Source organism: Copadichromis virginalis, linkage group LG5 (assembly GCF_057382275.1).
Source record: "Copadichromis virginalis isolate Kocher_CV1m ecotype Utaka linkage group LG5, C_Virginalis_male_GT1.1, whole genome shotgun sequence".
NCBI classification, from domain to species: Eukaryota; Metazoa; Chordata; class Actinopteri; order Cichliformes; family Cichlidae; genus Copadichromis; species Copadichromis virginalis.
Genome location: NC_140622.1, coordinates 2,584,935 through 2,612,035, shown reverse-complemented (window position 1 = coordinate 2,612,035; position 27,101 = coordinate 2,584,935). Strand labels below are relative to the sequence as shown.

The 27,101-nt window shown below is 41.6% G+C and overlaps 3 protein-coding genes across 6 annotated transcripts in view; 1 reads left to right on the top strand and 2 right to left on the bottom strand.

The window, feature by feature from the left end:
- The window catches only part of LOC146708743 (receptor-type tyrosine-protein phosphatase gamma-like), a 372,141-nt gene that overhangs the window by 188,652 nt on the left and 156,388 nt on the right, over window positions 1-27,101 (bottom strand). The gene's annotated exons all lie outside the window — the stretch shown is intronic.
- On the top strand, window positions 2,114-6,140 carry LOC146708748 (uncharacterized). The gene is made up of 12 exons (XM_085455569.1): window positions 2,114-2,235; window positions 2,454-2,686; window positions 2,784-2,962; window positions 3,058-3,151; window positions 3,570-3,926; window positions 4,022-4,139; window positions 4,214-4,305; window positions 4,407-4,521; window positions 4,892-4,993; window positions 5,195-5,362; window positions 5,488-5,643; window positions 5,878-6,140. Exons 1-12 carry the CDS (start codon window positions 2,127-2,129, stop codon window positions 6,090-6,092), a joined length of 1,938 nt encoding a protein of 645 aa, XP_085311695.1. The 5' UTR covers window positions 2,114-2,126; the 3' UTR covers window positions 6,093-6,140.
- On the bottom strand, window positions 8,814-13,659 carry LOC146708747 (uncharacterized). 2 transcript variants are annotated; one of them, XM_085455576.1, is made up of 7 exons: window positions 13,281-13,659; window positions 12,638-12,843; window positions 12,022-12,187; window positions 10,444-11,055; window positions 10,240-10,307; window positions 9,686-9,729; window positions 8,814-8,955 (listed from the first exon to the last, which is right to left on the bottom strand). In XM_085455576.1, exons 2-7 carry the CDS (start codon window positions 12,839-12,841, stop codon window positions 8,904-8,906), a joined length of 1,146 nt encoding a protein of 381 aa, XP_085311702.1. In that variant the 5' UTR covers window positions 12,842-12,843; window positions 13,281-13,659; the 3' UTR covers window positions 8,814-8,903. The 2 variants fall into 2 exon arrangements, with proteins under 2 accessions (XP_085311702.1, XP_085311703.1); XM_085455577.1 differs by lacking the exon at window positions 13,281-13,659 and having other exon boundaries at window positions 12,638-12,963.

The following is a 27,101-nucleotide window of genomic DNA, read 5'->3' as shown; positions in this document are numbered from 1 at the left end:
ATTCAGTCATCCACCCATTCACACACACAGGTGATGGCAAGCTACATTGTAGCCACACCCACCCTGGGGCACACTGACAGAGGCGAGGCTGCCAGACACTGGCACCACCAGGCCCTCTGACCATCACCAGCAGGCAAACACGGGGTTAGTATCTTGCCCAAGGATATTTGTCATGCAGCCAGGAGGCAGCCTGGGATCGAACCACCGACCTTCTGATTAGTGGCGGACCTGCTCTGCCACCTGAGCTACAGCCACCCAACAAAGACCAAAGCAATGTGTATTTAGTCAGTACAAAGGTTGGGCAAGGTGTGGAACGTACACTAATCTCAAAAAAGGGATTGCATGGTTCTGCTACTTGTAAGATAAGCTTAGTGCTACAGACATTGTATTGAAAATAAATTCAGTAATATGGTAATAAAACCTTTATTTTCTACAGTGATGATTTCAGAGGGGCAAACCAGTAGTGATTGCAGGGATAATGAGGCACCCAGGTACAAACATATTCCTTTTCAAATCAAAAGATACACACTATAGAAAAAAAGCAGGACTGAGCAACTCATTGTGTATTACTTAACTGTAAATTGTATATGAAGAGCCGAGTGCATTGTAAAAATATAGTAAAAAAAATTAAATAAATGGGGACGTCTGGTTAGCCAACCCGTTCTCACTCCCGACGCGTAAAATAATGACGATTTGTCACGTCCCTTAACTTCTCATGCTGACGCCTAAGGTACCCTTCCACGTTTTTATGTGACGCTGTGGGTTGTCAATTCATTCCAATATGAACCCGCTCGCGGCGATCAGAGACGCTTCGAGCAGAGGCTCCAGCCATCCATTTACTCCAATAATAACCCCGTCACGGCGAAACATGACGCTGTGAAGCACAATCTAACTGGAGAACCGGGTACCCTCTCCGCGAACGGGTTTTTCTCCCTAATTTAATGCTTTCTTTTAATGACATCGTTAACATTTCTCAACAAAAACACGAAAGTATCACTGATAATTCAACAATAAAATCGCTTCATGTTGTGGCCATCACACAGTGTTTTCCAAACTGATTCACGATCTGAAAGTGCGCAGATTTAACGTACATAATCCTTTGTTAGGTTTATTATTTTCATTTCACACGTAAAACACATTTATAGATTCATTCACCACTCCTGTAGTTTTGGACGCGCTCGGCTCCAGCCAATCAGACGCAACCTGTGTAAGCAAAGGCTGATGGGAGAACGGAGAGACCCATTTATAAGAATAAGAAAATGAGGCGGAACTGATTGATTCTAATGCAGGTATGTAAAAAATACATATATTTAAAGTAATACCTTGATGTGTGTTTCAAAGTTTGTTTTTTCATAAAAGCTTCAAACAAACAGAGGTGACTGATCTCGGAAACGGTGTAATGTATTTAAAAATGGCTACAGCTACCGTCAGCATGCTTGCTAGGTAACGACTACACGTGTCTACTGCAGCATTAGCCATTTAATCCAACGATGATGGATTAAATCTATTACAAACGTTAAAGGACTTGTGTGCTGCAAAATACCCTCACATGGTGCGTAAAGCAGTTTTTGCGCTAAGAGTTCTGCTAGCTCTTTACAAACTGATGATGCTAACGTTAATTGCTAACATTAACCGGAGCGCCAAGACTGAAAATCATTTGAATTGCGTTAGTTATGTGTTTATGTCACTGAGTTCTGCAAAAATCTCTTTCCTCTTTAGCTTGAAAATGAGTGATTCAGAGGATCCCGAGCTGGAGGAAGAGCTTCAGGCTGCTGACGAACTCCTTCAAGATATGCAGGTAACATTTTTAGTGGAAACAGTTGTTAAAGAGGGAACACGCTTGTCTAATATTTTGTACGGAGTAAACGTTATGTTATTTGAATTTTTTTTTTAAGTTTATGTCAAATTAAGTTGGTTAACTTAACATGTTTTATAATCTTTGCTTTAATCATAGACTGTATTTTAGGTGTTCCCTTTTTTCCTTGTTAATTGCGTAGAATGATGCACAGAGTGAACCTCAGCCAAGACCATTTCTTGCTATGTATGAGTATGAGTGGGTGCTGTTATTGTATATTTATTGTGTATCAGTTAATTTCTAATTCTTTTTATATATATTGTGTGTTTTAATGTTAGTTCGGCTGTTGCCTGTGCAAAGGCCAGACCATGTGTGTGACTGCCCAGCAGGTAACGTTGAGGTTTCACCCGGCGCAATTGTGGCTCTTGTAACCATAAATGGTAAGTTGCCCTTTTGTCACACACTACATACACAATAGATGTGTTTGGAGGTTTTATTGCAAATTGTGCATTGCTATCTTGGTTTTAATTACCCTCGGCCCGCAGTATATGTGGGCACCTGTCAAAGGTCATTTGGATTTACCAGACCGATTTGAAAACAACATGAAAAAAATGAATGCTTTGAGCCATGACTGAATTTATCCTTATCCTTTCTAAAGGCCGTTATAACCTTGCACTGCCAGTGGTGAGCTGCACCAGCTGTGGCCTAATGTGGTCCCCCTCAGTTAAGGACATCCTGGGTAGTGGATATTGGCCTGGCACCTTAAATTTCTGCACCCTGTTTTCAATGGATGTCTTTCAGTCTTTCTATGACATTAAGAAGGCTGCACCAGGGATGTCACTTAAGGCATTTGTCAAAATGCTGGATGAACGAACAGCCCATTTTGGAAGGGTGAGTTTCTAAATTTGCTAAGTTTAAGGAAATTGTGCAAATCAATGTTTATGATGACTGTCCTTGAATATTCTGTTGTATGTCCTCTATGTAAAAGAATGGCCGAATATCAGCTGATGCCTTCAGTAAAAGTTTCTTGGAGTGGAGTGCTGTAAAGTTTGAGGTGGACAAGATGTGCAAGGAGCCCTGCTTTAGCTGCCCTGCCTGCACTCCAGACATGCTTGCCGTCTCAGTTGATGGAAACCGCAAGCTTTATCGCTTTCAGTCTAATGCAAGGTACGTTATGCATTGTGTACATAAGTCAAATATGGATTTGTAGAAAAATGTATTTTAATGTTTCTTTTCAAACAACTGTCACTGTGTTCGTTCAGCACTTCAGAGCAGGGGAACTTTGAAGGTGTCTTCATTGAAAAAGATGAGGAAGTTGCTGAGTTTGTGAAATACATCCAGAGACACACAAATCATGTAAGATACACATATATATATTAGTGCTGTTAGCGTTAATCTTGTTAAAATGACGTTAATGCCGTAACCATATACGTGTGTGTGTGTGTGTGTGTGTGTGTGTGTGTGTGTGTGTGTGTGTGTGTGTGTGTGTGGACATATATGGATGGGTCGATATTTTTTTTATTTTTCTCTTGGTGTTGTCGTAATACTATTTACTTTATTTTATCTTAATGTTTACTTAATTTTGTCACCATGTGTATTTAAAAAAAACAACATGATTTTTATTTTGTGTTATCAGTGCTGTCCTGGGGAGATCTGAGGTCTTGTGTGACTCGAGGCTAATTCAGCTAATTGTTATGCGTTTGTTTTAAAAAGTTTGTCCCTGATAGGGCTTAATCATGTCATGTCTTTTATGTTAAAATCTTTGAGTGTATAGGTCCCGGGGAAAGGGTTGTGCGGATCTTCATCTTGGACTGCAGCAAAGGAGTCGTCCAAAAAGTCCACTGGGAAGTTGGATGAGGAGGGCATGGAAATAGCTGTTTGTCGCCACGGAGTCCTCTTAGCTGCATTGAACATGTTTCGAGGGGAGATCTTTGCTTACCCCCTTTTTCTCCAGAGGAAGTTGGCAGCTAGCATCCCAGGACATATTACGTTCCTTTGCTCCGATGTGGCCTGTAAATATTTCCCCTATTTAACCAAGGTGGCTCAGCAGTGCCCTGAGCTGAGGAACCTCTTGTCAATGCGTCCTTTTCTCTCTGTCATGCATGCAAAGGCTCACACTTGGAAATGCGAGGTATACTGCAGCTTGTAGTTTTGGATTAGTTTGAGACATTTTGTTATAAGGTTGAATGAATTCAGCAGTCATGTATTGTGACCTCCTTTCTATAGATCAAATGGGGAGGTGCGTTTCAGGATGGGGCCGGTTCAACAGTTGGAGAAGAGGTGGAACAAGTAAACAGTTTCCTGTCTAGGGCGGCCATCACAACGAAGTACATGTCTAAAGCAGGTGTGTGTCCGTGTCTGAGATTCCACTCAGTCTCCTGCTCATTAATTCTAATTTGTATACTAACTGAAATGCAGGGCGAACAGACATGCTGACCCTCCTGGCTTTGGGGTGGAACAAAAGGAAAGTGGAACAACTGGGCCGCACTTTGAGCCAGCGATATCTAAAGGTCATTTTTTCAACACCCATTTTAATGTGTGTGGTAATGGGGGGAAAACACCAGTACTCTTTTAATGTCAATATGAATGACATTTATGAATGCATTCTTAGATCATAAGGATCCTTAGAGAACAAGTGGAGAGCCTGAATGCGACCAGAAATGAGCTGGGTGTGGATGACGACACACTGCAGCAATGGGTGGCCGATGTGCAGAAATGGGCTGAAGGTGAGTCTCAATATAATGCACTCATGTATAACAATAGGACCCACCATGGCCTCATTAAAGAACTTAGAGTTAAGATCTTTCTGACAGTGTCAACAAACAATGAAAAATAAGCCTTGGAAAAGCAAATTTATGGCAGAGTTGTTGCGTTTCATCAAATTGGATAGAACCTGGGTTGAAATGATGTCGTACTAGTTGGTTTTATAAACCTGAACACCAACATACTTGTTATCTCATGATTATCATGAGATGGCAGCACATGAAGGCTCCAGATGTCTTATAATGAATGTCATCAAGTCAGTGATTACAGAGTCCACTGTAGTTTGGTGACTGTTACTCATCCTGTATTCTGATTAATATTCCTCTCACTTAGAAAGTGATCAAACTGATGGCAGCCTTGGAGCGTTGCAGGCACGAATAGAGGAGCTTGTCGTCATCATCAGAGTGCGAACACAAAGTCTTTACAGACAAAATGGTACGTCCCAGTTTCTTTGAAACGGACCGTTTGATGCTCAGTTTGTACAGCTTGTGCAGCTACTTTGTAAACAGAATCAAATCAGATCCAGGTTTGTTTAAGCTGGATGTGATTTGTTCTAGCAAACAAATTGATGAGTGTAGATTAAAATGAAACTATATACATTATGTGAAGGTGTGAATTTTTTATGATTATTTACAGATAGCAACAAGAGGCGACACAGAATTCGCAAGGTCATCTTAGTTGAGAAGAAACGCTTGGCGGCTGCTGTTGACGACTACAACAAGCTCGCAGAACCAACAAAGCAAATCGTATCCAGTGATGCCCTCATGCAGACCGATATTTGGCCCTGGCAGAGCACAAGTGAACGTAAGCTCTTGATTTATAAATATCCTTTTTAAACAAGCTCCCAGTATCTGAGCAGTAGTTGAATGTTTTGTTCTTGAATCATAATATGCTGCTATGTTTTCCCATCTGATGTTGTTAAACTGTAGCTGCTGCTGACCTCCGGACAAAGAGAAAGGTCTTTGAGAAGGTGATGGCTGTGAGGCGCCTGAGAGAGGAGGAGATGATCCTTTGCAGGGAGATGCGGCATCACTGGACAGTGTTGCGAATGCGTTCTGTGGTGTTGGGGACAATCTCCTCAGACTGTAAGCACTTTATTTATTTATTAATTTTTTGATGAATCGATTGAAAATAAGAGCAGATGCTAAAGTCTTACTGGATCTTTTACCTATATCTAGATTGCTAGCTAACACTGCCTTCTCCCTTTTAAAAAAATGTTTAATTACAGCATCCTAATTCATTGTGTTTATGAGGTGATGTTTTTTTGTTGTTTGTTTTTTTTACTTTTCTCATATTTATTTGTTTTGTTCTTTTTACAGCCTCCTTTGTTGGCATGTCGGAGGATGCACAGAAGGGACTCTGTAGCCTGGTTTTAAAAAAACAAAGTGAACTGAAAGCTGAAATGCTCAAAGTAAAGGACATGTACAAGAGAATCCTCAGCCACCAACCACTCCTGGAAATGGACTCGGAGGAGGAGGAGGACATTTCAGACGATGCCACTGAGAGTGATTTGAGCACTTCTGATGAAGACTGATTGTGTCATCATTGATGTTATGTTTGGTAAAATAAAAAGTTAATCACATCTCTGTTCAATGTGATTTTTCAACAGACATTTTACATTTTGAGAAGAAAAATGGAATTTCCTTGGTGCAGTTGTTTACCCTGAATCATTATTTCCCATCTAATTTAATGACTAGTGTACATGTTCAGATACGATAACATAATTTAATTTATGGGATGCTTTCTGGGCTGCTCAAATAATCACAAAATTTAAAAGCACCAGGCAGCACACTCACAAGTAAATTTTTTGTTCAGTGTTTTGTCGAAGAAATCAACAAGTACAACTGAGATGTTTGCTGTAGTGGTGTGTTTGTTAAGAAGCATGCCAGCACACTGGTGAACTGACAGTCCCAGAATGCACCCGAGCCATTGACTCGCCCCAGAGCAAATGAAATTGCTTATCTAGAAAGACAACCGTTATCAAAGAAGAAGTAAAAGAGTAGGAAACAAATGGTAAGGGAAGGTACTGTGGGGTAGGAAAGAAAGGCCAGAGCTGTGCAAAATGACCTCCAGCAGGCCACAAATGTGCACGTCCGCTCAAACGGTCAGAAATGGACTCCATGAGGGTGGTATGAGGGCCCGACGTCCACAGGTGGGGTTGTGCTTACAGCCCAACACAGTGCCGTATGTTTGGCATTTGCCAGACAACACAAAGATTGGCAACTTTGCCACTGGCGCCCTGTGCTCCTCACAGATGAAAGCAGGTTCACACTGAGCACTTGTGACAGTCTGGAGACGCCGTGGAGAACCTTCTGCTTCCTGCAACATCCTCCAGCATGAGTTTGGCAGTGGGTCAGTTTTGGTGTGGGGTGGCATTTCTTTGGGGAGCAGCACAGCCCTCCATGTGTTCGGCAGAGGTAGCCTGACTGCCATTAGGTACTGAGATGAGATCCTCAGACCCCTTGTGAGACCATATGCTGGTGCGGTTGGCCCCGGGTTCCTCCTAATGCAAGACAATCCTAGACCTCATGTGGCTGGAGTGTGTCAGCAGTTCCTGCAAGACGAAGGCATTGATGCTGTGGACTGGCCCGCCCATTCCCCAGAACTGAATCCAATTGAGGACATCTGGGACATTATGTCTCGCTCCATCCACCAACTGCACCACAAAATGTCCAGGAGTGGGCAGATGCTTTAGTCCTGGAGTCTGGGAGGAGATCCATCAGGAGAGCATCTGCCACTTCATCAGGAGTATGCCCAGGTGTTGTAGGGAGGTCATACAGGCATGTGGAGGCCACACAGACTAGTGAGCCTCATTTTGACATGTTTTGAGGACATTACATAAAACCAGATTAATGATTCTGTATTGCATTGATCAAGGAACCAACCCAATAGGAGCTAAAGGAATCCTCTTGACATTACTTCACTCAGTAAGTTTATACTATGTTTAATGTGCATTTTCTTCATCAGTTTAGAACATAACATGTTAGCACTCCCTGGTCCTTTTTGGAGACAGATCCTGAGACAGCAGGCAGCTATGGAGAACTCGTGTCAGCTGTGGTAATTAAGGAATACTTTGATTTAATATTGATTTCATGACAACTATCCTCTGGCACATATTCCTGGATATATATAATGACATAAGTAAACTCCCATTTTAGAATCATTGCCTTCTTTGATCTGACTTATTGCCTCAGACTTTGGCCCTGTGTCCCCAAAAGTATAGAAAATCCATGACACTGAGTAAGAGGCCTTTATCATGTTATAAGTGAGAGAGTTTGGTGTAACAGTGGTTGAACATGCCAAATCAATCCACAACATACTGCCATTCCCCAGCTGTAACCTGCATATGCATCAAACCAAAATCCAGTATCATAGCCACAAAAAAGACATAAAGATTAGGTTAAAAGGGTTGTCTCATTTTGCCAGATAGCTTCATCCCAAAAAAGATAAACATTCTTCAAAAACAAAAGTTTGTGAATATTTGCTGTATTGCCAGGCCTAAAACAACCTGTTAAACTTATCAAATTATTGTCATAGATACGAACCTATTGATTGAAACAGAATAATCCATTGAAGCCTCCATGATCATCATCCACAATCACTGTTACTGTTCAGATTATTTTATCTCTGTTTTCCTCTAGAATGTTTTGAAAATCAGCATTTGATCAACAGACTTTTTAAAAGTTTATTTTGATCCTATTGTTTACGTGTGTAATTGCATTTTTATTGAAATTATGACAGGAAAACCCTCAATCAAATTGTATCTTTGATATCTAATAATAATATTAACAATAATGTTACATATGTAATATGTACACAATAATATTGTGCAAACAAACAAGAAAAATAGCAAAAAATGTCTTTTTTTTTTAATACCCTGTATATAAAGACCACATATGACCACAACTCCAAATGTGCAATTGTCACTGCATCTAAACATGACATATCACAAAAAAGTAGAAACATATAATATACAATATGTTCTGAAGCTGGTACTGGTGCAGTTAACTTTGTTTTAGGCTCCCATACACAGTAGGTGTTACTTACTATACGTGCAGTGCAGTATTACTTTACCTTGTAATATGTTATAATAAGCAAGTCACTTCTATATTTATGATGATGTAGACAATAATGTTGGCTGATATGTAAAACTATGAGATGTCGAGTGCAGGGAAGATATTATTGATCGATCAGATTCATGAATATGTTAGGTACTTAAGCCACAATTAGAGAGTGAAACAGAGACTGACACTGGTTGAAATGTATAGTAAATATTTTATTTTGAACTTTTATGCTGAACTACAAACTGTGAACTGTGCGATCTCTGCGACCTGTGGTGCCTGGTTTACTGTGTGTAAAACTGCGCAGGTTCCCATGTGTCATCCCACACTTTGCCACTGTCAGGAGAAAAACATAACAAACAACAACGACAACCACACACAAAATAGGACAATTTAGGTTGTGACATATGACAATTTTTTAGGATGAAATATCTTCTATATTCATGTCATGCTTTATACACCTTCATTGTAATATAAATTAATCAAATCAAGTCAGAGAGTATTAATATATGTAGTAGATGTCAAGCAGGACCACAGCAGCAGCCACGATCCATTGGAACCTGCTGGATGAGAGAGCACAGAAACTCCAGGGAAGAAGTTTAGTTAGTAACATGCATGAACTGCATTACTGAGACATGTATGTTTACAGATGGTGGTGAGGGAGAGGGGGAGAGTTTTCAGTAAAAGGAGACGTGACTGCATCTTCAACCAATACTGAGCCTGCATAACCCTGAAAGAGACAGAGAGAGAGGGGGGGGACACTAACCCCCAGCAGTCTGGTCCTATTACAGCATAACTAAGGGCTGAGCTGAACCAGCCCTAACTATAAGCTCTATAAAGAAGTAAAGTCTTATGCCTACTCTTAAAAGTGTTGACCATGTCCACCTCCAAAACTCATAATGGACTTTGGAGGTGGACAGCTATCAAGCTCCTCACAGAAGAGGAGCTCGATAGCTAAAAGCTCCCAATTTACTTTAGTCCAAATACATGAATTCAAATTGAGTTGATAACTATTTATCAACAATATGAATGTCTGTTCCCGTCCAACAAAGTTGTTACTACATACCATGTTGAGCAAGGCTTCCACTTGACTTTAACTTCTTCTTTTTCCTGAAAAACATGATATAAACAAACAATTAATTAAGAAAGACATGCAAGTTGCATACAAAAAGGAGCTTATAAACATTTGTGTACTATTGAATGGCTCAATATATTATACAATTAGTTTACAAAAACATAAGAACCACTACAATGCTTGTACTGCCAGCATCGAGTGCATGTCAGCAAAGCAACACTGCTTACATTGTGGCTCACAAGAAAAACTAACTGAAGCAGATGTTACTGAATGGGAAGGAGCACCTCCACATCAATCACTCCTTCTGAGCATGATGTCAGGAGGACTTTAAAGAACGTAAACATCAGGAAGGCAGCATGACCAGGTCGTATCAGGTGGTCTGTTCTTATTTAATGTCCTATTTGGAGTGAAATCCTGACTCAGTGGCTGAATTAGTGTAGATTCATCAAATACAAAAGCTTATGGATATTCAGTCAGGCACAGTTCAAATCCGGGAAGTCCAAAGACGCAAACAAATCTGCACAACAGCAGGCTAAATTACTTACATTTACAACTCTCCTGTCTACTATCTCTTCATATTTGAAAATCTTCTGTGTACGGTGTTTTCGGCATTCTGAAAAATAACAAATGAAATATTTACATGAGTTCTGTAAAACTGGAAAAAATGCAAAAATTAAGAAAAAGAAATCTTAACAAACTTAACGAACATGTCATGTGTTTCGTACATTTACAATACCATAACGTCTAACCTTTCCTTGTCCTTTTTTTGTTTGGGACATCCGAGGTGTACACCGTAGAAATTGAGGGAGATGCAGGATGTGGAGATGGAGAGGAGGATGCAGGAGAAAGCAGAGATGGAGAGGAGGATGCAGGAGGAAGCAGAGATGGAGAGGAGGATGCAGGAGAAAGCAGAGATGGAGAGGAGGATGCAGGAGGAAGCAGAGATGGAGAGGAGGATGCAGGAGGAAGCAGAGATGGAGAGGAGGATGCAGGAGGAAGCAGAGATGGAGAGGAGGATGCAGGAGGAAGCAGAGATGGAGAGGAGGATGCAGGAGGAAGCAGAGATGGAGAGGAGGATGCAGGAGGAAGCAGAGACAGAGAGGAATATGCAGGAGGAAGCAGAGATGGAGAGGAGGATGCAGGAGGAAGCAGAGATGGAGAGGAGGATGCAGGAGGAAGCAAAGATGAAGAGGAGGATGCAGGAGGCTGACAGAGGGAAGATGTTGGTACAGGCTCTAAATGAAGAATAAATTCCTCGTTTAGAGCCTCTGGGTCTGGGACTGGTCCAGCATCGACACTGTCAGCAGAGGATGGTCCAGCTGCTGGTGTAGAACTTTTAGCAGGAGGTGAAGCTTGTAATTCTGAAAAATTTTAAATATTAAACATTCATTAAAATGGGTTGAAAAAATGTACAGTACACATAAACACATAATAAGTAGTGATTTGCATGTTTTCAGTTAAGTTTTTACTAAAGATACAACTGGTAAATATTGGCATCAAATAAGTCATCTCGCACACTCACTGACCCAAATAATTCAGTACAAGTGCCCTCTAGGGTAGTGTGACATCTGTAGTGCTTTTCTACATTGTACATTAAAAAATTAATGAGTGTGACTATAAATCCAGATAGATAATGACTTTTTCCTCTGATGACACTACTTTCCTGACTTTGTAGTGAATAACATTTGACACTTCAAGCTAGTACTGTGACTTAGGAGTTTTGTACAATGGTGATGCTAACTACCTCAGGGAGGTAATCAGGTAACCTCTTAAGAAGTATATAAGTTATTTAAGAATCTTGGTGTTCATATTGGTAACATTATATAACATTTGTTATACTAGAAAGTCTCGAAGAGAATTATCAGGTCTGGTTTTTGTGAAGATTTTTAAAATTACATTTGTATATACATGAGTGTGAAAGACCATACTATACACACACACATACAAAATTGTTCAGGTGGGTAACACCAGAGGTTCAGTATGGCTAGCTTTGGTGATGTGACCGACACATGGGGAGGTAATAAGGCAGATATAACACTATTTTCATGTTAGCAACAGGACACGTAGGGCAGCTGTCACCTCACAGCAAGAAGGTTACTGGTCTGAACCTTGGCTGAATAATAGAATAGAACAGAATAGAGTAGAGTAGAACAGAATAGCTGGTGACTGTTAACTATCCTCATCCTCACCATCTTGTTTGTCTCTATGTACCCCGTGATGATCTGCCTTCTTATCTAGGGTGTACCATGAGTATCACCCAAAGACAGCTAGGATAGGCTACCTGATAAGGACACCTGGTTACAGATAATGGACAAAGCATATCTTACTTCTCAGAAGGTGTTCATAAAGCTTCCTCATCTTCATGAGGATGTCACGTGCAGCACCTTCCGCTGGTTCGATCTGAGTGATCACGTCCCCTACTATACGGCCCTTACGGTCAAACTGTCCAAGAAACAGAATTGGTTGGTAGCCCAGGGCATGTAGCTTTGAAACCTGCAAGAACAACAAAGAAAAACATGCAGCCAGTCTTTCATGTAAGCAAATTGATGTATAACAAACCTTTAAGTTTCACATCTTTGTTGTTTTATTGTTGTCGATAGTTAAAAAGTATTTATGGTGACCAAACCTGTAAATGTATGATAAAATCCATCTTGAAATGTTTTGTCTCTCAGTTAATAGCCGATTAAATTAAAAATCAGAAGTAGCTTGAATAAAAATAGTTTTTAACAAGTTTTTTCTAGTTGGATGTCTTTAGTGTGATGATGTTATTCTGATGTGAATAACTTTTTTATTTATGCTCTTTTATAAATTAATATTTTATGTGTATATACATGTCTTGTTAGTTTCTTACTTCATGATATACAAGAAAACATTGACAACTGTGATTAATAAAGAATTGTCTACCAGACCAACCACTTATTAGATCAGAACTTTTAAACTTACTGACAACTGGGCTGAATTAACCACCCTGCTCGCATTTCTGTTTTTTAAAACAGAGGCAGCCCAGTTACTGTTTTTAAACTGTTCTTGTTTTTTTTTCAATCCCTCCTTTAGGTTCAGGCTGCCCAGGCATCCACTGCATGTCTTCCTGTTGCAGGTGTTTGGGGCCTGACAGGAAGGGCATGGTTTGGTTTTTGGCTTTGTCATTTCTGCAAATGAAAATGGAACATGTAGGGATTATTTCAGGTCTGTTTTGGTGAAACGATTACAAAAATAATTTATGACCAAAGAAATAACTTATATTACGAGGCAGTATTACACCATATTTAGAAAAAAAATCAATTACGAGATTAAAGTCGTTAATATTGAGTTAATTACGTGAATAGGGTTAAAAAAAAAACCCTGAATTGATTACAGAAAAGATACATTGCTAAAATAGAGCAGTACTAACATTAGCTGGGTGGCCAAGCAAGTGTCTTACACATGAGAATACATCACTAAAAAATTTAAATAAACTTTTGCAGAAGTAGTTCTCTTGGTACACAGACTGCTCTGTGAAAACATTTCAAGTTTAATATCAGTTTAATATCACTGAAATTAATATTTCAGTGAACATGCAAATTACCCACAGTTTATCACAACTTACTTAGCTAGGATCTGCCTCGTGTCCAGTCGAAAACTTCGCTGCAGGACCGTGAGTTGAAAGATACATTTACTACGACTCCCAAGATGCATTGCAGTAAAAACCATCCAATCGCCTTGCTTAAGATCTGTTGACGTGTCGCTAAAGGCGCGCTGTAGATAAATATTGCAATTTGTAAAAAATAAAATACTACAATTTGCATTTTTTAATTACATAATTAAACACTGGGCCAGTTTAATTTCGTATTATCGCTGGTTATTATTTTAGAGTAAATAAAGGAATAACGGGTAGCACCAAGCTGTTGTCATCTTCATTTCCATAGCGACGGCGGTTGAGGATTATGGGTAGTGTGCAGTTACGGGATTAGTGCGTCTGCGTAAATTGGTCTGATTGGCTGGAGCCGAGCGCATCCAAAACTAGCAGGAGTGGTGAATGAATCTATAAATGTGTTTTACGTGTGAAATGAAAATAATAAACCTAACGAAGGATTATGTACGTTAAATCTGCGCACTTTCAGATCGTGAATCGGTTTGGAAAACACTGTGTGATGGCCACAACATGAAGCGATTTTATTGTTGAATTATCAGTGATACTTTCGTGTTTTTGTTGAGAAATGTTAACGATGTCATTAAAAGAAAGCATTACATTAGGGAGAAAAACCCGTTCGCGGAGAGGGTACCCGGTTCTCCAGTTAGATTGTGCTTCACGGCGTCATGTTTCGCCGTGACGGGGTTATTATTGGAGTAAATGGATGGCTGGAGCCTCTGCTCGAAGTGTCTCTGATCGCCGCGAGCGGGTTCATATTGGAATGAATTGACAACCCACAGCGTCACATAAAAACGTGGAAGGGTACCTTAGGCGTCAGCATGAGAAGTTAAGGGACGTGACAAATCGTCATTATTTTACGCGTCGGGAGTGAGAACGGGTTGGGTTAGCAGATGGAGTAGACAGATGTGTGGGCGACTTGCTCCAGCTTAAATTCGATTGTTTTATATAATAAAAAACTGGTTACTGATGTAAAGGGGAAAAAATGAAACAGCAAAAAAGGGAAACAGAAGTGCAAGAGGCAAATATTATAAACAAACCATGCCAAAATATCAAGAGAAAAGCAGCATGACTTCGAAAACCAGCGAAGTAGCACCACAAGCTAACTCCAGTCTACCTGAAATGCCAGGACTGGCATAACATAGAGCAACCTTCTGGAATTCATAGAAGAGCTCAAGTCTAAACTCAAACAGGATAATGACTGTTAGGTTTTGTATTGTTGATTGTCATTTATGCTTAGAAACATTTACCCACATATGCTTAGAAGTGTATAATCATTTGTAGATTGAAAGAATGTCTCATCCTAGGAGGTCTGTAACAACTCTGTGTAGCATGAAGAGGAGAGTGTGTTCACTCCCTCTACAGAGTGTTCTGGTGTAGATCACACCTCCTAGGAGAGGTCGTATCTTCTCTTGCTGATATATGGTTTAGCAAACACACTTATATCTGTTTAAGTATAAGAGCCCTTTGTTCAGATAGATCTGCTAGACGCCTGGCACCAGCTAGCACCAGAGTCTTCACAGGGTCACACCTTGACCTCACACACACACACACACACACACACACACACACACACACACACACACACACACACAGAGTATTCTTTGTTCACATGTATACCTATGTAAGATGTCATATGTTAATGACCCTATGCATATTCATGTAACCTCAATAAAAGGAGTGCTATGGGGAGCCTGGCTGAGAGTCTGACGGTGGTCAAGTGGTGGAACGACACTCGGCCCCAGCCAGGTCTCCCTCATGCATGAGTAAAACAGAGAACTTTGCCTACTCGTCTCTTGCTTTGCAGTGTAATTATATTGTCCTCAACGTTCCAGCGGATAGGTACAAGCTACAAACCTATCATTAATTGGTCCTTCGATGCCGGAGCCCTGGAATCGCATTCACCGAGGGGAGGAGAGGCACGCTGAAAGACTGACGTCAGCCAGGAAGTTCCTGTGGATTCGCTGTCTGTCTTTTCTCCTCGATGAATGGCGATCGGCGGGATTCGAGGCTGATATTACACGCTAAGCAACGCCAAGTAAGTTTAAAGAGGCCGACTCTATAACTGTGTCGTTGTGCAGTCTCCGCCATTTTGTGAGGCGTTGAGAAGTTCGCTGCTTTGTGGAGCGATAACTGGGTTAGTGTCCCGAAAAAGAAGTTTTGGTTAAATCGCCCAAGGGTCCCAAGCGTCCGGTGAGTGTCCGGTTTTGAAATCGCCCTGGGTGTGTGTCCCGAGCGTCCCTTCATTGGGTTTTGTCGCGCGACTGGGTGAGCGTCCCACAACTGGGTCAGGGTCCCGAGCGGTCCGGTGTGAGTCCGGAGTAGGCTTATTTTGTGTTGTTGTCATTGTCATCGTCGTTTTTGTTGTTGTTGTGTGTGAGTGTGTGCGGAGCAGAACACGTGGTCTGTGACACCGACTGTTGTTGTTATAATTGTTTCCTAAGCAACCGGGGGTGTGTGGAGAAGGGCCAGCCCACATCAGCAGCACTTGAGATGTGCTCTGGTGGATGGCTTTCCCCCCACCCCCTTGCTGACACAAAATGTTAACTCTTTAGCTTGCCCTGATCGACAACAGCCTGTGTGCCAGACCATAGACGTAATTGCGGTGGATAGTTGTTAAAAGTAATCTACATTAAGCTTGTGGTTGCTCAAATTCAGTACAATGACATATGAGGTGAAGTGATATAGGTAAATATTTAAACTAATGAAGTGCATAGAGGCACTTGACCTGTGTGGAAGACTGTCGTCTTATTATGAGCCATTGTTGAGATATAGAGCACATCTGTGAAAAGAATTAATATGCTGAACCCTGTATGAAACATCTAAAAGTACATGATGGAGAAGCTGTATTGAATATGAAAGTGTAAGACTTTGCCACTGTGGGCAGAGCATGCAACTACTGTGTGATGTTGCGTTGCAGTTTTTTTTTTTTTTTCTGAGCTGATGAGCAAGCTACACATTATCAGATCAAGAGCTGTCTGAGAACTACTCAAAGAGAGGGAAACAGAGAGTGTGCAGCGTTTCCATGAGCAGTTTTCCTGCACCTTGACTCGTGTGTGTGTAGCATCAGCATCATGTTTTTGTTCATTTGTTTTGTTGGGTTAAAAATAATTAAATAAACTGGTGATCATATTTATGGATCACCATGGTATCGTCAGCCATGTGATTTATTTATGCAGATGAAAAAGTGAGTGTGAATGTGTTTGACATCACAGTGTTTCTGTGGGCTGTGTAAATGTAATTGCCTCTGATTGTGGAGAGCAGGTGATTCTGCAGGTCACCGGCTATTTTACAAAAAAAAAAGAGAAAGAATTTATATTTTAGATGAAAAATAATCATAGGGAAAAGGTTTTGTGTTGATCAGCCAAAAACAACCACAATTTCATTTTCTGCTTTTAAGAAAGGATTGTTCACAAAAACACAGAGAGAGAGAGAGGGAGATGTGTGTTGATTAAGCAGTGATGATAATAATGAAAATGTCTTAGTTTGTCACTTTCAGGTGAAAAGCAGACCTGAATCAATTTTCCACATGCAGCAGTCGGAAGAGAATTATAGTCTAACATCATTGGAAACATGCAGGCCAAGTTTCTGGCTGACTTATTTACAGCGCAATGTGTATGTGTCTCTCAACCTCACAAGCAAGTGCTCACTCCTCCCTGAAGAATGCAGCTCCAAAGCAATAACATGATAAAGAGACAGCAGCAAGTCCTGAGCAAAGAGTCCCAGCAAAGCAGCAGCAATGTGGACAAACAGCATCAGAGGAGAAGAGCAAACCCATCATCCTGACTGATCGGATGAATGGCACTGTGTCTACAACAAGCTGAAACTTCACTGTGCATGTGAAGAAAACGTTTGAGGAGAACTGAACAGTTGGAGTTTGACATTTGCCACCTGTGGAGTAAAATGGCAAGAAGAGACAGTGGAACACAGGACAAAGCTGAAGGAGAACTGCCGGGACTGTTGAAGTGGGAGAGGACAAAAGAGTGAGAGGACAACAGAGTGAGAAGACTAGGTGAGAACACATAGGAATTATTTAATGTGGGAAATCAAAATTTGGGTTAGCAAACCTGGGGAAAAGAAAACTGACTGCTTAAGTGGGAAAATTCTGAAGGAGTCTGAAACATATACAAACATATACAAAATCACACAGAACATGCCTTAACCCTACTAATACAAACACAAAATAACTCATGAAGATTAGACATTTTAAGCGTGAGTCTGTTTATCATCTTGTCCAAGTCACCTCGTGTGATGCAAAGACCAGTGGAACTCATAGCACATTACATGCTCTGCTGGAGATGCAGCTCCACAGACATGCATTAAACCTGCCTAATAACACAAACACACATGCAATGAAGATCAGCTTGTTATCTTTCATCAGTGTTAAAATAGTGTCACTTTAGCAGACACTTGTTATCAAATACTGAATTTATCCAATGAGGAAAAAAAAATTGACTCTCTAGGTTGCAGGACAACAATTTAAACTTTTGTGGGGAAAAAGATTCTGGTTTGACCAACCAGTGATCAGACAATAAATTTAGTTGTTGATATAGTAAATTGGGAGAAGCTTCCTGCTTGATTAATGCAGCATAAGTAATTTACTGTATGAGGGAAATTGATACTATTTTGAACATGCTTTTCTGTTGTCCTGTCAACTTAGTGGGTTAATAGCTGATATGCAAATTAGTTGATCGTTCTTAGATTAATGAAATGTGACTGAATTCTAGCACGAGTGAATGAGATGTGTTGGAGTTTGTTGTGTGTTGAGAAGAGCACAGACCTGGTGATTAAACTCATAGCTAATATGACATTAGGGGTATGTTGTGTTTTGTGCAGCTGATGGTTGATTTGGAGTGAATCTAGCTGATGATTCTTCTCCTGTTGTGAAGTTGATGAGGAGTTTGTGTCATGACTTAACAAGGCCTTTTTATTTTGATACTTTCACAGTGCACTGAGAGTTTGGTTTGATAATCTCTGTTATTTTTCATTTTTCATTTTTGAACAGGCACTGATTTTGTTTGTCTATTTCTTTTCTTTAAGCAGATCTGCACGTCGGGAATTGAAAGTGCTATACGATCGGTCGAGAAAGCCGTTACAAGTGAGTTTTCTCCACATTAAAATGGGCTCTGGAGAAAGCCACTTATTGGGACAATATTAAATGAAAATCCCGGCCTAAAAAGGATTCAGCGATGTAATCCTATCTAAACTTCTTTTTCTTTGTGAAATGACGTCATTTTGCTGAGAGTGGAAACTAAATGCGATAATCGATTCCACTATCAGCAAAGAAAGAAAGAATGAATGTATGAATGCGTGAGTGAAAGGAAAGAAAACTAACTGACTGGTAAAAGAAACTGTGAGAAATTGTATACATCTGCGCAGCGCTAACATTTGCATTTTCTTTTCTACAGCATTACAGTTCTTCATGTGGTTTGATCACATAATTTATACCAGGACAACTGGTTGATGTTTTTCCTACTACAGGATTTCTGGGTTTATGTGTGAAGAAAACTGTGTTTACAGGTTATGAGTGGTGATGCTGTTACACTGTGTTTTTGGGAAAATGTGACGGTTACTTTGATGATATGAATAACATTTTTTCCACAGCAATGGATGGTTGATTTTATGGTGTTTTTATGGCACCTCTGGAACCTGTTGACCTGTGTCTGACCTCCGTCTGACCGCAGTCAATGTGTTGCTAATGTTTGTTTTTCTGAGACTGCATGTAAAAGATTCGGCGGAAGCGGACAAGTGACATGAGAAAAATGTATAAGGGATTGTTTATGGAAAAGTTGAATATGGGCTCTTAGCTGGCCACTTTGAGCCCATAGTAATATATGAGTGGAGTGACTTTGCTTAAGAGAAGTCACTGATTACATTAATGTTAACAGAGTACATGGGATGATCCATGTTTGAGGTAATAATAGTGATTTAATGATTTGAGAAAACCTGCACATGACACTTGTCTTGCTGATGTTGAATGCTTATTGTTCTTATGATACAATTGTTTACAGGTATGAAATTTGATTTTACTTCCAGATTTTGCTTTCCAGGCCATGATGGTGTGTATGCAGGCTCCTGGGAGAGCCAGGTGTTAAGCAAACTTAATATGCAAGACACACTAACATCTTTTATTGCAGGGTTACGGAGCTACTCCAGCGGAGATGCCCTGATGTTGCCTGGGATATGGTCTAGCTAACCTTTTTCTTTAAGACAGGGATCCAGGTTTGATGAGTTGACTCGTGGGAGTGTCCATGAGTCAAGAGGAGGGGTCCAGGATTAACATTAAACAATGTTTTCTATTATTGTTGCAGTGATTTGTGTGATTAGCCGTTTATTTACAGGTATTAAACCTATGCAAGTGGTGCATCCATGTTCAGATGAGGCTTTGATGGCCTATAAGTGAAGTTCACTGAACTAAAGAATGTGGTTTGATGATTGTTGACATGCTCTCCAAATAGAAGTTTTCCCTCCTAGCAAGGAAAGACAGGTGCAGCAGTATTCTCCTGAGGAATCTTCAGAGGCCCAGTGAGAAGCGAGAAACATTCCAGGCATAGCTGACAGCCCAGGCAGTGGTTGAGGTCAAAGGTCAAGCTGGTTGGGGCCCATCATGAGATCAGACTTTGGAGCCACAGCAAGGACCGTGAAGCTGCGTTGGAATGAGAGCTGTGCCACGGGGGGTTTCCAGAGGCCAAGAGAGGAGATTGTGGACAACGGACGGGCACCTGAAGGATGAGGGGAGCGTGCCAAGCTCCATCGACAGCGCAGAGGGAGTCTAAGGATGACATCATGATTCTGTGCACAGGAACCAGAAGCTATGGTGGTGATAACAGCAGTTTCCTATGAGGTCTGCAGCTTTGGAAATAGCTGAGACCCATGTTGACAAACAACAAAACTAACTGGTATGTTTGAATGTTTATTCTGCATACATTTGGACTCTGGTCCTATGGACAGTGATGGAAACAACTGGAAGAGACATTTATGACGCCCTGCAGAACTCAAACCACTCTGCAGAGAGACATGTGATTTGCACGCCCGGAGGAAGCATCACCAAGCTGAGATGTTTTTGAAAATGTTACTTTCTTATTTTCACTATTAAATTAACAATTTCTTTGTTTGCTTGTAGGATGCAGTTTGCCATTGGATGAGATCAATGATGAATGGGATAACTGCTAATACATTTGTTAAACTGTGTACTTTTACAGTAATTTAGGGTAATTTGACATATGCTGAGTATAAAAATGTTTGCATTGAAACTATCAGACATGAGGTATTCATAACTGGGAACTTTTCTAGCATAATTGTCAGAAAGGGGGGAATGTTAGGTTTTGTATTGTTGATTGTCATTTATGCTTAGAAATATTTACCCACATATGCTTAGAAGTGTATAATCATTTGTAGATTGAAAGAATGTCTCATCCTAGGAGGTCTGTAACGGCTCTGTGTAGCATGAAGGGGGAGTGCGTTCACTCCCTCTACAGAGTGTTCTGGCGTAGATCACACCTCCTAGGAGAGGTCGTATCTTCTCTTGCTGATATATGGTATAGCAAACACACGTATATCTGTTTAAGTATAAGAGCCCTTTGTTCAGATAGATCTGCTAGACGCCTGGCACCAGCTAGCACCAGAGTCTTCACAGGGTCACACCTTGACCTCACACACACACACACACACACACACACACACACACACACACACACACACACACACACACACACACACAGAGTATTCTTTGTTCACATGTATACCTATGTAGACGTCATATGTTAATGAACCTATGCATATTCATGTAACCTCAATAAAAGGAGTGCTATGGGGAGCCTGGCTGAGAGTCTGACGGTGGTCAAGTGGTGGAACGACACTCGGCCCCAGCCAGGTCTCCCTCATGCATGAGTAAAACAGAGAACTTTGCCTACTCGTCTCTTGCTTTGCAGTGTAATTATATTGTCCTCAACGTTCCAGCGGATAGGTACAAGCTACAAACCTATCAATGACCAACTCAGAAACACTATGGACTCAAGAGATAAGCAGCAAGTTGGATATGCTCACTGAGTAAGCACAGGAGCTGAAGGAGCAAGCAGGAGGAATGGCCAGTTAAGGCTTCTGAAGCTCTGACAACAATCCTACAGCAGGAGAAGAAGATGCAGCAAAAACTCAAAGACTTGGGGTCCAGGTCTAGGACAAATAACATAACATCTGCATTTTTGGAGTGGCTGATGTCACGGTCGCAGTGGCTGACCGTATGGAGAGTGTGTGGAGGACTCAGGCGCAGACACTGGCGAAGACATGAAACTGAGTTTTGAACGAAAAGCGAGCCTTTATTTTGGCTGAAGACACGGGGTTCAAACAAGGCAGAATCACAGTGTAGAGAACTAAACTGGGGAACTAATACTATGATAAATTATGAAGACACGGAAAGCTATGGCTAAGAATACAAAAGACTGGGCATGAAAACATGGAGGGTGGGAACACAGACTGCATGAAACACAGAGACTAAATACACATGAGGGATGATCAGGGGAAGTGGAAACACATGAACCTAAAGACAGGACCGGAGAAGTGAAACTAAATACACTGACAGTGGACACAGACTTTCAAAGTAAAACAGGGAACATGGAGATTAGACATGACATGAACTTAACATAACCACACAGACATGACGCATGACAGGTAGACGCACAAACCAGAGAGACTGAGTACAGGGAGATGACATAAACAACTAAGAAACAATGGGCTAAACAGCACCCTAGAAATTAACTAGACAAACTAAGCTAAAGCATAAATGAATACAAAAGATACGTAAAACTCAACACTGGGTCACACGACCCAGGACCATGACAGCTGAAGGCGCTGCTGTGTGCTTTGTGTGGGAGCTTTCACAGCAGGAAATACCAATGACTGAGGAGGTCAATCCAAAAGTCCAGCGGGCCCATGCTCTCTTGCCCCTAAACCAAGACCCAAGGCTCCTCCATGCCTCCTCATTATCAAGGGTGTATAGTGTTAGGGATGCACTGATACCACTTTTTTGGAAACGAGTACGAGTACTTCCATTTCAGTACTCGCCGATACCGAGTACTTAATAAAAACATGATTTAAATTTACAGGTAACAGCTTTAGTCCTATAATTTAACAAAAACAAAACAAAACAAGGGACTGGTTTGGAATTAAGAACATTTATTTAAAATGAATAATGATTAAATATAAATTAAATAAATAATTATGAAAAAAAATTTAAACAGTGACAGTGCAACTCAAGTATTGTTTTCAGTTTATTGCAAACTCTGCCGCTTTGGACAACACAAGGGGTATTAATAAACATCTTTGCCATTTAGTGCACAATATTTGAATAAACCAACAACATCCACCAACATAGAACTGTGGCAGTCAGTGCAACTGAGGTAGGCATTAACATCAAGTCTAAGATGACTCACTTAATGGAGAGAAAAAGTGAGTGGCAGGTTTTTTTTAAGAAAAGTAGCTTTTCTGCATTATCAGCAGTCAGACTGTTTCTGTTTTCATCTATAATGTGTGACACTGAGCTGAAAAGCCTTTCACTTTCCACACTGCTACATGGGGCTGAGAGGTATTTCCTCGTCTGTTTCTCTGTTTAGAAGTCTCACTAGCACAGTCACAGCTGGGATGACATCAGAGGCTAGTGCGTCGTAGCTGCTCACTTTTTTAGTTAGTTCCTCAAAGGGGGCGAGGATGGCAACAGTCGTCTCCATAAGAGCCCATTGGTGAGCGGTGAGATAGTCAGGGAGTTCATGCTCGGACACCCCCAGCCCTCGCTTTTGCTCAATGAGGGACTGGAGCATGTAATACGTGCTGTTCCCGCGCGTCTGTACGTCCTGCTGCAGTCTCTTTATTGGCTGGTTGAGCTGTCCCTGAATGTCCTCGAGGCGGGAGTAGGCTAAGGCGGAATGTTTAAAATGCCCAACTATTTTCCGTCCCACTGCTATAGCATCAGCTATGCTCCTCTGTGCTAATAAGCGTGGGTAAATAAGTGTGGGTAAACTCTTTGTACTCGTTGTCGTGTTGGGATTTTGGTGCTTGATTAAATTGCTTGTGTTAAATGCGCTACCTTTTGAGCCTCCTCTGGACAATTTCGCTGAGCACAATTTGCCGACCGCCTTTGCTTTCGCGTCTTTGTTCACTTTGAAATAGTTCCACACAGCTGATATGTCTCGCCTCGCTTTCTCCCCGCTCTGAGCTGCAGCCGGGGCCTGGGGGCGGGCACTCGGCGCCTGTGATTAACCCCTTACATGCCGCTCAAACATAGACAGGTCTCAGACCGTGGTATCGGTCCTCGGTATCGGGGGACTTTTAACGAATACGAGTATTTTAGAAAATGTGGTATCGAGGCCGATACCCGATACCGGTATCGGTGCATCCCTATATAGTGTGATGTGAGATGTTGTCCAACAGGGATGACAGCTTAGCCACCTCTCATGACACCACACCCTGAACCCACTACTCCAACCCTCCCCTGAACCCTGAGCCACAAACCAGACCCTGCCACACGGTGATTTTAAAAATTCAGATAACTTATAATTGTTTTACTGTCATACTATTTATCAGATGCATTTATTCATTAATTTGGTGCTTTTTTATATTCTTCTATCTGAAATAACAGGAAAGTGATTAAAAAAAAATTCTCTTCTGTCCTTGATGATTGCTGCACCCAATCGTGGAGGGCTTATAGGAATTGTAAAGGAGGAAAAAGTGGTAACTTCTTGTAAACTACATGAGTGATTGGACATGATCATTACCATTTATTGCATCGAGTATGGTGGACAGTTCTTAAGTGATCTGCGCATGATGTTACATGCAAAACCTCTATACAAGCAAATTCCACTGCAGATCACCAAAATAAGTGTTATTTATTCAAACTGATATCCAAGGTCTACAAGTAAGCTGTGTTAGATGAATTAGAGACATATTATCATTATAAGTTGCTGTCAGCTGCATAATGTCTCTGCTAAGTATCCACTAAAATGGCGGACAGAGGACAGAGAAAACCAACCATTCAGTCTGTCCCCGACACCCCCATACCCGCCACCACCCCCTATCCCTTTCAATTACAAATTGAAATTTTGTGACTCTTTTGCAAAAGTCAAAGTACAAAATATATGTTTTTGTGAACTGAGAAGTGAGCACTTGTATTCACTGATTTGACGGGTTGTAATCACAGAGTTGTGGTTGTGAGTAGTAAAAGAAAAAATAAATATGAGTAAAATTTGAATAACAAGGTTGCAGCTCTTAGTATATTTTTGTTATCGTGTAACGTGGAGTGAAGAAAGATTAAAGTCCCCATGGCTGCCCCTTGCCATCACAGCTGAAGGGATAAAAGGACTTGACACTCAGCCTTATATGTTAAAATGTGTTGAAAATAGTCAGAGATGGTAGAGACTCTGTAGTCTGAGTAGTTAAAATGTCTGTTCTAATCTCTAGATTTTGTGTGTTGTTGAGGTTTAAATTTATCATCTCAAATGTATGCTGATGACTTTGCTTTATATAAGAAAGGCCTAACTCTGAGTACACTCTGTGCCAAAAAGTCCTGACAGGAAACTGCATGCTTTTGCAGCTACACTGAACAAAAATATAAACGCAACACTTTTGTTTTTGCTCCCATTCCCCATGGGATGGACGTAGAGACCTAAAATTCATTCCAGATACACAATATAACCATCCCTCCCAAACAGTGGTCACAAATCAGTCCAAATGTGTGGTAGTGGGCACGTCTGCTATATTGAGATAATCCATCCCACCTCACAGGTGTGCCACATCAGGATGCTGATCTGACATCATGAGTAGTGCACAGGTGTACCTCAGACTGCCCACAACAAAAGGCCACCCTGGAATGTGCAGTTTTGTCTCACAGCAAAATGCCACAGATGCCACAAGCAATGAGGGAGCGTGCAATTGGCATGCTGACAGCAGGAATGTCAACCAGATCTGTCGCCCGTGCATTGAATGTTCATTTCTCAACCATGAGCCGTCTCCACAGGCGTTTCAGAGAATATGGCAGCACATCCAACCGGCCTCACAACCGCAGACCTCGTGTAACCACACCAGCCCAGGACCTCCACATCCAGCAGGTTCACCTCCAAGATCGTCTGAGACCAGCCACCCAGACAGCTGCTGGAACAATTGGTTTGCACAACCAAACAATTTCTGCACAAACTGTCAGAAACCGTCTCAGGGACGCTCAACTGCATGCCCGTCGTCCTCATCGGGGTCTTGACCTGACTCCAGCTCGTCGCCGTAACAGACTTGTGTGGGCAAATGCTCACATTCGATGGCGTCTGGCACGTTGGAGAGGTGTGCGCTTCACGGATGAATCATGGTTCACATTGTTCAGGGCAGATGGCAGCTGAGAATGTCCCAGTTCTTGCATGGCCAGCATACTCACCGGACATGTCACCCATTGAGCATGTTCGGGATGTGCTTGACCGGCGTATACGACAGCGTGTGCCAGTTCCCACGAATATCCAACAACCTCGCACAGCCATTGAAGTGGAGTGGACCAACATTCCACAGGCCACAATTGACAATCTGATAGACTCCATGCGACGATGTGTTGCACTGCATGAGGCAAATGGTGGTCACACCAGATACTGACCGGTTCTGGGTCCCCAGACCCCCAATAGCGCAAAAAACTGCACATTCCAGGGTGGCCTTTTGTTGTGGGCAGTCTGAGGTACACCTGTGCACTACTCATGATGTCAGATCAGCATCCTGATGTGGCACACCTGTGAGGTGGGATGGATTATCTCAATATAGCAGATGTGCCCACTACCACACATTTGGACTGATTTGTGACCACTGTTTGGGAGGGATGGTTATATTGTGTATCTGGAATGAATTTTAGGTCTCTACGTCCATCCCATGGGGAATGGGAGCAAAAACAATAGTGTTGCGTTTATATTTTTGTTCAGTGTAGAATCAAGTGAAAGTGAAACCAACTAGGCTGTTTGATGCACACTAGAGAGCAAGTATATAAATACCTAGGCTTCCATTTGTGCTTCAGACCTGGGGTTGTGTGCTGTGTGCTCAGGTCTCCATATCCTGGGTATGTAAAATAAAGATCACAAGTAAAAGACCACTTTTGAGCCGTGTCTTTTTGGCCCTAAAGAATCCGAAAGAACCGGAATTACAGTTTTTGCCCGTTGCTTGAACACTACAAACCAACGGGGTGGCTGTAGCTCAGGTGGCAGAGCAGGTCAGCCACTAATCAGAAGGTCGGTGGTTCGATCCCAGGCTGCATCCTGGCTGCATGCCAAATATCCTTGGGCAAGATACTAACCCCGTGTTTGCCTACTGGTGGTGGTCAGAGGGCCCGGTGGCGCCTGTGTCCGGCAGCCTCGCCTCTGTCAGTGCGCCCCAGGGCAGCTGTGGCTACAATGTAGCTTGCTATCGCCAGTGTGTGAATGTGTGTGTGAATGGGTGAATGACTGAATGTAGTGTAAAGCGCTTTGGGGTCCTATGGACTAGAAAAGCGCTATACAAATGCAGGCCATTTACCATTTACCATAAACCCATGCTTAGACTAAAGTAACACAACTTGAAGCTTGTGTCACCATACCTCAAACACATGTACTCATACCTTAAACAAAAGCGCTGCTTTGCACCCTAGTTGCAATTATGCAACACACATGGTCCTGCATACTACACTCTATTTCATACATAAGACACTTCGTTCACAAAATGCCATTTGGAAAACACATGTATCCAAAATGCAAAACACATCGGGTAATTGCAACCACTCAAATACACACCTGA